This window comes from Vigna angularis, chromosome 5 (assembly GCF_016808095.1).
Source record: "Vigna angularis cultivar LongXiaoDou No.4 chromosome 5, ASM1680809v1, whole genome shotgun sequence".
Classification (NCBI taxonomy): Eukaryota; Viridiplantae; Streptophyta; class Magnoliopsida; order Fabales; family Fabaceae; genus Vigna; species Vigna angularis.
This window is the reverse complement of record NC_068974.1, coordinates 28,256,490-28,268,890: the sequence shown is the minus strand read 5'-3', so window position 1 is coordinate 28,268,890 and position 12,401 is coordinate 28,256,490. Positions and strand designations below refer to the sequence as shown.

General features: G+C 34.2%; 1 protein-coding gene and 1 pseudogene across 1 annotated transcript; both read left to right on the top strand.

Annotated features, from left to right (window-relative positions):
• Nucleotides 1–6,797: 6,797 nt before the first annotated feature.
• LOC128196711 (protein argonaute 9-like) lies at nucleotides 6,798–11,172 on the top strand (annotated as a pseudogene).
• Nucleotides 11,173–12,062: 890 nt separating this feature from the next.
• Nucleotides 12,063–12,401, top strand: LOC128196710 (non-specific lipid-transfer protein A-like). Its single transcript, XM_052878220.1, has one exon. It carries the CDS (start codon nucleotides 12,063–12,065, stop codon nucleotides 12,399–12,401), a length of 339 nt encoding a protein of 112 aa, XP_052734180.1.

Sequence of the window (12,401 nt, the reverse complement as noted above, 5' to 3'; positions counted from 1 at the left end):
ATGAGACAAATAAAACAACAATTACGAACAAAGCAACAACTACTCGAAAAACTTACTGGATATCATCTACTCAAGTCACGTGGACTCCAAAATTGCTAAGGGTAGATTTAGGACAATTATAGGGTTAGCATGTAACTTGTTCAAATTTTGAATTCAAATCTTGTTGTTGTCCATGGAGAGTTAGAAAATATAAAACATTTATTTTGTACATGAGTGACATTGTGAAACAATACACATATTCTGAGAAATGCAACAAACAGAAAAAATGATTAATCCAATCTTGATTGTTGCAATTTAGGTCATTACTTTCGTTGAATCATGTTACAAATTCCTTTACTTTCCTTGATAATTTACCTTTCACAATTAGTGTTCTTGTAATTTTATTACAATTTCTCCTATCATCACATTTAGCCCTTTGAGTTTTACCATCTTTACATTACACTTCATCCATTGTTACTTTGTTTCCATGTCCATCAATATAAAAAAACTAAAAGAAAAAAAATATGAACTTGTTATGCACGAGATTCTCATTGAAACCAAAGTATAAAAGAGATCAAATTCATTAAGTAATTGGGTGAAATTAGTTCAAAAAATTAATAACTTTTACGTCAAATTAATCCATTTCATCAACACTAAAATATGAAAATCCAAGTTAAATTGAAAAAAATGAGAGTTTGTTAATGCTTTGAAAAAGAACTTACATCAAATCAATTTAATCGTGAACAACAATAAAAAATTAACTAATACTAAATCCTCGAGAAAAAAACACACAAAATATATATGTATATATATTATAAATTTTTTAATCCATCTCCAACAAATATTGTTATCCTATTTTAAGGTATTTTAAAGTTATAGAATATTAAAAGTTTAATTATACGATATTTCTGGTGATTTTTCTCAAATTGATTCCTTACTTATTTTTTTGTTTCAATTGAGTCTCTAATTGTGAAAAAAAGTTGATGCAATTAGACTTCTGCCATTAAATTGGTTGAAGGACGTTAAATTTATGTTGACGTGGCATGTTGACATGACTTATTTAAATGATGTGGCTTCAGATGTGTGTCGTCTTTGTGGTGCAAGATTGCTCCGCTTTTGGTGGTGTGATGAATATGTATTTTACTACAGGTGAGTTTGTGCGAGGAGGCCTGTGGTGGTTGACGATATTGTGATGGTTTCAATGGTTACCTACGGTTTGATTCTGATAAAGAAAATGGAGCTGAGGATGATGGTGACGTGTCATCATGTGTCCCACCTAAAATTATTCTTACTATGTCACGTCATTTAAATAAACCACATCAACATGTCACGTGACTATAAATTTAATTTAACATTGTTTCGCTAATTTAATGGCAAGAGTCTAATTACATCTATTTTTCATAATTAAAAATCGAATTAAGATAAAAATAAGTAAAAAGCTATTTTTTGAAAAAAAGTCACCAAATATCAATAAATCAGATATCAATAAATCAATATTTAATTTGTATTTGGCCATTCAAACTAAAATAGCCGAGCTAATGGGTGGAATCATATAATCTTTCTTAGAGGTGTAACATCTAAGTCCTTGTACCACTCAAACTAAGATGCAGCATTTTGAGAAAGTAATTCCATGTGTGTTTCTTTGAAAAGTTTTGGCGGTTGTGTTGAATGAATACTAGAGTTGTACGTTTTTGTTTGGGTTGTGTGGTCACTATTCTATAAAAAGACTCTGCCTTTTCACATCTTCACATGTGCTCCTCTGTAAAAAAAAATTGTTTATTTTTTATACAATTACATTCATTAATGCATATTATACTTTATATATATATATATATATATATATATATATATATATGTAATAACAATAATGTAGCGCTAGAATTTAGGATTATATATGTTATTCAATCTCTTTGTCTCTATATCAAACTAGTGCATTTCATACTCTTAAAAAAGAATTAATTTAACTTTACAAAAATATTTTTCTTAAGTTAACTCAAAGTTGATATTTTTAACATTAATCTATGCAGAGAACTGCACATTTTAGATAGAAGATTAAACAAAATTTAATAGCTAAAGACACGATTATCAATAAATTTATTATAAGATTTTAAAAAATTATATTATCTTAATAACGTAAATTTTATGTTTCATTCTATTTCATAAATAATTTATACAGTAAACATTTAAAAAAGTATTATAATATATTAGTAAATAAATTATTATTTTAGTTACTTTTGTATGTCTTCTTGTTCAAAGTTTTTTCTATTTAATAATATTGTTGTTTTTTCTAGGTTTAATATTTTAGTTGGTTCAGTTTAATTTAAGTCACAAATCGTCTTAATTTTTTTTTATCTAATATCTATTTTTGAAAAATTAAAATATGTCTTTTTTATTTTCGTTAATAGAGTATTAACACTCTTAAATAAATATTGCGTATAGGTGGTTTTTTAATTTTTTAAATATTTTTTAATTATTATTTTTTATTTTTTAATAAAATGAAAGACAAAAAAGGATAATTAAAAAATATTTAAAGAAAAAATTACAAACTAGTGGTATTTTATTTAACTGTGTTAATGTTAATGAAAAGAATCTAATTGTTTGAAGTTTTCAAAAATAAAAACTTAATTAAGATAAAAAAATTAAGAGATCGATATATGATTAAAAAAAAATAACCGAATGATCAATTTTTTTTTTCTAAAATTAACAAGGGCTGTTCATATTGAAATATATTTCTTCACAAAATTTTGTGATATCAATTTTTAGGAAAATATTTTACATTTAAAATATAATGGGTAAATTAAAATTTTAAAAGTTTTTTTTTTCGAACAATATAGATTAACATGTTTTAACGGCTGGAGTTTATTATATATGGCAATAGCTAAAGTTTTAGCAAAGGAAACAAAATTAAATACGCACCCCTTATTTGGTATAAACCCTTTAGTTGTCCCAATTTATGTGAGGTTTTCCCATTTTGATTCCCTTCTTATTAGAATCTCCAATTGAGTTCTTATAAGTGGTAATTTGCATCAAATAAGTCTCTGCCGTTAAATTTCGTTAACGGGGTTAAGTTTTTGCACAGGTGGGAGGATGACGTGTTTTTTTCTTGAAACGTGGCTTGTTCAGAGTTTAAACGTGGCATTATTCATGGTTATTAAATTAAAATAATCTAATTTGTGAAATATATAGGATTTAGGGTTCTTTACCTTACGCGAAGTCATTTGGGTTCTTTTTTTTTTTAGGATTGGGAAGCAGTTGAAGTTTGGACAGTGGGGAGTGCGAAAGTAGAAGACGCAACAATGTCGATGGGTCATTTGTGTTCCTCTTCCACTTGCAATGAGTGCGGAACAAAGCATTTGCGGTCTGCGAGCTCTCGTGGAGATGGAGGGTGGAACAGGAATGATGGTTCGCTGATCTGCCATTGTGGAGAGAAGTCTGTGTTGAGGACTGCGAAAACCAATAAGAATCGTGGCAAACAATTCTGGGGTTGCCCTAGGTATAAGGTTGGAAGTGAAAATGGGGGATGCAACTACTTCAGGTGGTTTAGTGATTGGGGAATTGAAGAAAGTGTTAGCTGTGAGGTGCTGGAAGCAAATGATGAGAGGTTGGTGAAAAGTTTTGAAAATGAAAGTGATAAGAAGATAGTTGGTGTGTAGAAAGCTGTGATGGGTCTTCAAAGTTGGATGAAATTTTTGGTTGGGGTTGTCAGTGTTCTATGTGTGATGAACATCATTATAATTGCAATGTTGATGGGAAGACCTTGATAATTTAGGCCTGTTTTGGTATTAGTAGTAGGGTTGATAATTTTAGTGTAGTTCTGTTTAATGTATTTATGCTTTCTGCAATGAAGATGTATTAGTTTCAGATCTTGAATGAAATGATAATTTGAGAAAAATCAATTTTATTGTTGTCTCTGTTTTGATTTCATTTTGTTGTCAGCAGTTTCTCTATGTATAACATAACATGTGCATAGAAACTGTAAAACAGTTCTCAATAAAGGCTGAGTAAACAGTTCTGAATAAAACATACAACCTGTAAAACAGTTCTGAATAAAACTACAAAATATTGTATTCTTGGGACCTGAGTAAACAGAACTTTAAGAGGAATTGAACTAAGGGCACAACGATGATAAATAATAAAGTTCAATATCAGGAGAATAAAGAAAATGCATAGGCTTCGAACCGAACATTTGTATATTAATACGATTGAATAGTCATCCATTGTTCATACAAGTAGCAATATGTAGGATACTTTAGGCTATTACATACTGAAACATTAAAGCATTGTTTAGAAGACATGTCTGTAAGATGATAAACATCAAACTTTGCCCTATTACATTTGGTACTACTAAAACAAATAACAATCTTCAACTCAGAAGTGGTTCTTGTCCATCTGCTTCACCCTCAGGCAATGAACTGGGTTGTTGTCCCTCTTCCTGCACCTGGTTTCTCTTGGGGCAGTTTTTTTTGTTGTGGCCCACTTCCCTACAAATGCCACATCTTTTCAGTAATCCCCCTTTTGACATTCTGGTGCTACTTTTCTTCAACTCCCATTGCTCTAACCTCCTTTTCTTCTTAGGATGACTAGACATCTATCTTGTTGATGGAGGCATGACATGTGGACTTTGGGTTACCTCCCAGAGGTTGTTTCCATTAATGGGATATATAATGGAGGAATAAATTTCTTCATATGTAGACATTTTAAAGCACACAGGTATGTAGTCCTCTAGATCTATGTTGAGAAACCTCATTGCTGCCAGTGCATGTACACAAGGTATGCCACTGATGCTCCATTTCCTGCAGGAGCATGAATATTGATCTACATCCACCACAAACTTTTCCCCACTTTGGGACACATGTCTGACTTCAAATAGCTTTTGTGTAGACCAGCTGTCAATCAATAGGTAACATTAGTTTTTTACTATCTCGGATAACATAAACAAAGATATACATATGTCATAAATTTTGGATACCTGAGAATCCAATTCTTTGTTAGTAGTCCCTCCTTTTGTAGTCTACTTAGTATTTTTGGACAAATTGATGACTTAAATGACGTTACCCTTGACCTATTAGTGGCCCATCTCTTCATCATGTATAATTTGATTTCCTCCAACATTGTAATAATTGGTTTTGTCCTCATATTTACCAGCATACTGTTAAAGGCTTCTGACATGTTATTAACTAAAGTATCACATTGAGTTGTGGTTATGAACTTTGATCTGGACCAAAACCTTCAATAAAGATGTATGTCACACAATAAATATGTTGAGTAACAAGAAAGTAAAAGTTAAGTAAAAGTTATGTAAACCGAGAGTGTCAAACCTTGGAGGAATAACTAACAAGTGTTGAAAAGCATCTTGGTTGACCTCTTTGATACATCTCATCTCGTTCTCCCATTTTTGTGGGTGGGTTGCTAAAGCTGCCCTCCACATAAGTTTTTTCAGGTTCTTTCTAGGGAATTTCTTCCTGAAGTTGGCATATAAATGCCTTACACAAAATCTTTGTGCAACTCCAGGAACAACATCTTGTACTGCTTGTAACAAACCCTGTGAATGAAGAATAAAAATGGTGAGATGGTATTGATTTGAATAAATTTGTATATGATAGAAGTCAATAATTATAACGGAAGTTACCTTCTATTGATCTGATATGATTGTAAGTGAAGAACACACCTCAGGTCCACCAAGGTCTTCAATTAATAGCTCCATAAACCAAGTCCAAGTCTCCTTGTCTCAACTTCTACGATTGCGTACGCCAATGGCAACATTTGGTCTTTTGCATCACGAGCCACAGCAGTTAATAGCTCACCATGATGTCTGCCTTTCAAAAAGGCTCCATCAAGGCCAATGATTGGCCTGCATGAGACAAAGCTATCTTTGCATGCCTTTAGGCATGCGTAAAACCTCTTGAAGATTGATTTCCCATCATATGACTCAACTTTCACCTTGATTGTGGACCCATGATTTTTTCCTAATAACTCATGAGCATAATCATTAATTCTATTATACTGCTTACTGAAGAACCCAACCACTTCGTCTGATGCATAGGCTTTGACCCTGTAAGCCATGTTCTTCGAAATTGCTATATTCCATTTCCTAGTAATTTTATCTCTAATATCAACTCCCTTTACATTAGGATTCTCAATCAGTGTTTTTTCCAATTTTCTACTAAGCCATTTTGCATTGAATACTCGCAACTTGTGTTCCCTACTGCATGTATGCCTGTCAACCACAGTCCTCGGTTGCCATGACTTTAATGCATCCATGAAACCAAAATATGCCCTCCACGGAAATTCTCCTTTTGATCCCAAACATTTAACCCTAATTTTTTTTTATCATTTTTAACAAGTTTCAAATTTTTCCCATTGTCTACTGCATAACTTTTGATGGCATCAAGGATGTCTTGTTTATCCACGAAATATGTTCCCACTTCCCAGTTGAAATCAATCATTTTTTTGGGCATAATAAACGTAGAAAAATGCCCATACCCTTCTTCATCGTCACTGTCCTCATCACTAATATCAGGAGAAGTTAAGTCCTCAGATTGCCATTTGTCATTGAAGCAAATGGAATCATTAATATCATCTTCTTCCATATCTGACTCAGACCCAAGTAAAACAGGTTCAACCTTAACCTCCAAATTACCAGAACTGTCACTTACATCACACTGCACATTTATGTCTACTAACCCATCCTCACTATGCATCTCACCATCATCATCATCACTTGATGTACTCCAATCACAGACTTCTACTTCTATATCCTCCAAGTCTTGTACTTCTATTCTGTAAGCCTGACCATCTAACCTATGACCCTCACCATCATGTGCTTCTATCCTCTCAGCCTCAACATCAACTTCCTCAACCTGTATCATTTCTTCATGCACTTCATCTGCTGCTGTCCTCTCAGCATCACCTTCCTCAACCTCTGTCCTCTCACCCTCATCTTCCATCACTTCATCTGTTGTTGTCCTCTCACCATCAGCTTCCTCAACCTCTATCCTCTCAACCTCAACTTGAACTTCATCTACTTCTCTACTCTCAGCCTCAACATCAGGTTGTTGTCCCTCTATCATCTCTTCTGCACTTCATCTGCTGCTGTCCTCTCACCATCAGCTTCCTCAACCTCTATCCTCTCAGCCTCAACTTGAACTTCATCTACTTCTCTACTCTCAGCCTCAACATCAGGTTGTTGTCCCTCTATCCTCTCTTCCTGCACTTCATCTACTACTGTCCTCTCACCATCATCTTCCTCAACCTCTATCCTCTCTTCCTGAACTACATCTGCTTCTGTCCTTTCACCTTCAACATCACCTTCCTCAACCTCTATCCTCTCTTCCTGAACTACATATGCTTCTGTCCTCTCAACATCTCCTTCATCAACCTCTATCCTCTCACCCTCATCTTCAGCTGCTTCTGTCATCTCAGCATGACTAACATCCTGTGCTTCTATCCTCTCACCATCACCACCTACCCCCTCATCCAACAGTTGCCTCAAACCATCATCTACACCCTCAGCAAATTGTGCAACCTCACCACCCTCATTAACCTGAGGTGCAACTTCCACACCACCCTCATCAATGTTGTATTCAATCATGTGAATCACATCAGGTTGAGAGATAGTGTGCACAACATATAAATGAACTTGTCCATTTAAGTGAGCTAAATTGACCATATGCATGGCACTTACGTCATCACACAATGCTTCTAGCTTATCATCTAATACAGGACCACATCCAACAGAAAACCACAAACCCTTAAAATCGTCGTACCCAAGACTTTTCACTACACTAACTACAACAAAATAACTCCATAAGTCAGGATCAAAATACATTGTCTCACTTTCCCCTTCATATTTCAGGCACCCGTCATTCACGAACTTTCCCCATGGTGAATAACAACCTCTATATCATCCATCACACACAACACAATGAACAATATTCTACACCTACAAATAACCCTAAAACGACAAAAAAATACCGCTTATTAAAGTGATAATGACAGAACAAACAAAGGGTTTAAAGATGGGGGACGTGGGGACATGGGGGACCACAACCGCAATATGCAAACACCACATTTTCAGACAACCCCAACCCCACATTCAAAAAAGCATCCCCAGATAACAACAGAAACAACCAAATATTAAATTGACATGTATGTAAAGTACACACACTAACCTTCCAGTAAATTCCACTTCACGCACACCTACAACGACTTCACGTTTGAAGTCCAAACTCTAATCACGAGCCTCCAAAGCCCTAGTCAAGTCTGTATCCTCTCCACTAAACACTTCGCTCAAGCTTCGGATACACTCTCCTCTTAGATTTCTAATCCCAAATTCAATTTCTTTGAACCCTAAATCTCATTTCAGATTTCTCTAATTTTATATTATTACGTTTAAAATAATTCCACGAATAATGCCACGTTTAAACTCTGAACAAGCCACGTTTCAAGAAAAAAAACACGTCATCCTCCCACCTATGCAAAAACTTAACCCCGTTAACGAAATTTAACGGCATGAGCTTATTTGATGCAAATTACCACTCACTACAAGAAAAAGGGTTATTATCCACCGATAATTACATACGGATTTTGATTCGTATATAACATGAATATTACATACAGATATTATATACGGATCCTACAAAAGGAGTTATATACAGATTTTATATACGGATATATCCATATATAAAATCCGTATATACTTTTCGTGCGTGGTGGCGGGAGAGTTTTCTTGGATAACATCCGTATGTTAGTGCTATAATCCGTACGTAAGTAAAAACAAGTATTGTCTTACTGGAAATTAATTATTTTAAAAAAAATTGAAATTATATTTCATTAATTCGAAGCTGGTTTGGTAAAACACTCAGAGGTGTGTTCTCTCAAATCTCTCTCAAGCCCTGACTCTACACTCTCAGATCTCTCTGCAACCCTAACTTTAACTCTCCACTCTCCTTCTCTATTTTCACTTTCATATACAAAACCACTTCCGAATCTTAGGGTTTCATCCTCCTCTTCACTTTTCCTTCATTTTTAACCGATTAAAACCACTTTTCTACTGATTAAAACCCTTTCTGCCGTTTGTTCTTCGATTTCCACTGATTAAACCTCCATTTGCGCCGTTTAAACACTTTTGTACCGATCAATCTTGTGTTTGAACCGATTAATCGGTTCATTTTAAGTTTCTCCCCATTTTTAGGGTTCCTTCGGTCCATATTAGGGTACTTCCTCCATTTTGGAGTTTTCCCCCAATCGTTCTAGCTTCTATTAATTCGTTTAAGGTTTTTTAACATTTTCTTCCAATCATTCTCCGTTTCGCTCTCAATCTCGAGTTCGTCTCATTATTTTGCTGCGTTTGCTCATCAAGGAAGCTTCGAAGGAGTTCGAGTCGAGTTCGCGTCGCTCTTTTGGTCATCTCCTCGGAGTCTCTTCCGTCAAGTGGCCGCAAAATCAATCACTTGGAAGCATAATAAACATGTTGACTACAGTTTTTATTTGTTTTTGATAGGCCATTGAACAACCTTTTGACGTCTTTGAAGAAGATTTTCACAATACACTATTCTCGCCTCTGGTTAGGGTGGAGAAAATGCTTCAATTATTGCAATACGAACTTCCAGGGGTTCCATAATTTCTTTTTTGTCTTCTTCCTGAGAGGAATTCTGAACTATATGGTAACGTATATGATTCATCCTTAAATGTAATTGTTCAAGTTTCATTATTGATTAGAATTAATTGAATCTCGAAGGTTCGTGGAAAAAGAGGAATCTAGCTGATTTTGGGGTTGTTACACAGTGTATAGTGCCCCAAAGGTCAATGATCAGTATTTGACCAATGTTTTATTGAAGATCAATGCCAAGGTATGGTATTTTGCACTGTATTTATGCTCAACATCTTGTATTTCGTTTGTTATCACTGATTTTTGTTCATTGTGCAGCTTGGTGGCTTGAATTCTATTTTAGGAGCTGAACATGCTCCTTCTATCCCAGTTGTTTCCAGAGCTCCTACCATCATTATTGGCATGGACGTGTCTCATGGCTCCCCAGGGCAAACCGATATTCCTTCAATTGCAGCGGTAATTGTTCAGGAATCGTGTGTGTTGTTATGATGCGTATTTATTTCAAACCAATAATTATTTAACATTGCACAAGTAATATGTTGATGTTTAGGTGGTTAGCTCTATGGAGTGGCCTCTAATAGAGCATGTGTCCGAACCCAGTCTCCGAGGGTTGAAATGATTGACAATTTGTTTAAGAAAGTCTCCGATGGGGTGGATGAAGGCATAATTAGGTAAACGTATATTTGTTTGTAATTCGTGAATTTGTCTATTGATGACATCTATTTTATTAAAATTTGGTTTATTGATAGACGTAATATATATAGTTCTTTTATAGCCATTGCAGCTATATATGTATACAGTTTTTTATTGTCTTTAATACACTTGTGGTTACTTTTCTAAGTTCATCCGTAGCTATTAAAGTATTTCTTGCATTATATTATGAAGTCAATTCCAGTTATGACAGCTATTGGAATTATGCTTTTAACAAGGTATATGTTATATGGAGCTATACATTATTTATTATTTTATTTTATATTTGCAGGGAATTACTTCTTGACTTCTATACAAGTTCTGGGAATAAAAAGCCTCAGAATATAATCATATTCAGGTTAACATTTTCCCAAATTTTAAATTGCGTTTGTACTAATTTTTATTGTTTTGATGTTTTATTAAATTTTTTGTTCTAGGTCTATGTATGGCTTCATTAAATTATTTCCCTTTTTTAATTGAATGATTAATTTTAGAATTATGCTATGAAATTACGTTGATGGGGGTATACTCTGCAAACCTTTATTTTTGTAGTTGTTATTTTTATTATTTTGTGAATATTTGTAAAAATGTTGTATATTTTATTCTTTTAGTACTTTCTATATTTTTTTTTCTCTATTTAGGAATGGAGTCATTGAGTCCCAGTTCAATCAAGTTTTAAACATCGAGCTCCATCAAATTATAGAGGTGCGTATTCGATGGCCTGATCAAACAATATTTTAACTATGCGTTTGTTTATTCTGTGGTTAATTACTTTTTTAAATTAGGCTTGCAAGTTTTTAGATGAGAAATGGAATCCCAAATTTTTGGTTATTGTGGCTCAAAAGAACCACCATACTAGATTCTTTCAATTAGATGTTCCCAACAATGTGTAGTGCTGCTAAAAAGATATTGTCTTTGCTATTGTAATTGACAGTGTTGTGTTATGGATGTTGTCTTTGGGTTTGTTGGCAATTATAGTTGTTGCAGACATATACATTTTTGTTTTATTCAATTTTGCTCTATTCTGCGGGGAGCGAAAAATGAGAACTTGAATGTGGGATTATGTTTGACTGTTCTTCAATTTCCATATATTTTTTATTTTACATTGCTTGGGTCCATTTTCTAGGTCACCTGAAGTTTGAGGTTTGTGTCCATTTTACATGTCCCGCTCTTGTGTGTATTTCAAAATCATCGGCAATCAATCATTCTTTCACAATTTATTTTGAAATTCCAAACTCTGAACATATTTTGGTGTTAATAAGGTTGATTGGGTTGCTTGTTTTGTTGGCAGTGGGCACTTTGTTGCAGAGGACAAGCTCTTGGTCTGAGTGAATGATCCGATGTTGGTCTTGGCATGCTACTGGAGTGATCTCAAGGCATAATTCCACCTGCACACCCCCAGTTGATCCTTCAAGGCCTCCACTGCCCCAATGCTGGATGTAACAATCCAAGCTCTGGTTGCTGCACTCATGATAACTGCTATGAATTTTTGATGAAAAATTGGTATGTGTTTTTTGGATGTGTTGATTGAGTGGTTTGTTCGTTTCTATATATATGTGGGTGATTGAGTGATTTTCAGGAAGGTGGTTAATGCCAAACCACAGGCTTGATCGTTTCTATATATATTTCTGTCAATCAATGTACTTAAGTTATTTATAATGTATTAAATTTAGGAACTTAACTTTGACTGTAAAATTAAGGTAAATGTGTGGTCTATGTAAAATGCAGTTTAATCTTTTATAGCTTTTTGTTTTGCTCTGATGACTATGATTTTTTCGGCTCAATGAAGACTATCTTTGTATCATTCTTCACTCTGCTAATTGTGTTTGTCTTCACAGTTACTGCCACAAAGTCATCAAAAGGCTTAACTTGTGAGCAGGAAAAAGCCTTAGCGAAGCAATGCTTAGATTATCTAACCAAGAAAAGTGATGCCCCTTCAACTTCTTACTGCTATGGGATGAAACAAATCATATTTTCATCACCTATGAAGGAAGAAAAACGTGTTGCTTGTAAGTGTCTAAAGGAATCAGGCTCTCAGGTTCCTAACCTAGATAAAGACAAAGACAATAATCTTTGCAAAGAGTGCAAAATCATGTCCAATGACTTGAATTGCCAAAAGTAA

Bases quoted from the DNA above. Each gene is read 5' to 3' on its own strand.
- LOC128196710 (XM_052878220.1), top strand. From the start codon at position 12,063: ATGAAGACTATCTTTGTATCATTCTTCACTCTGCTAATTGTGTTTGTC.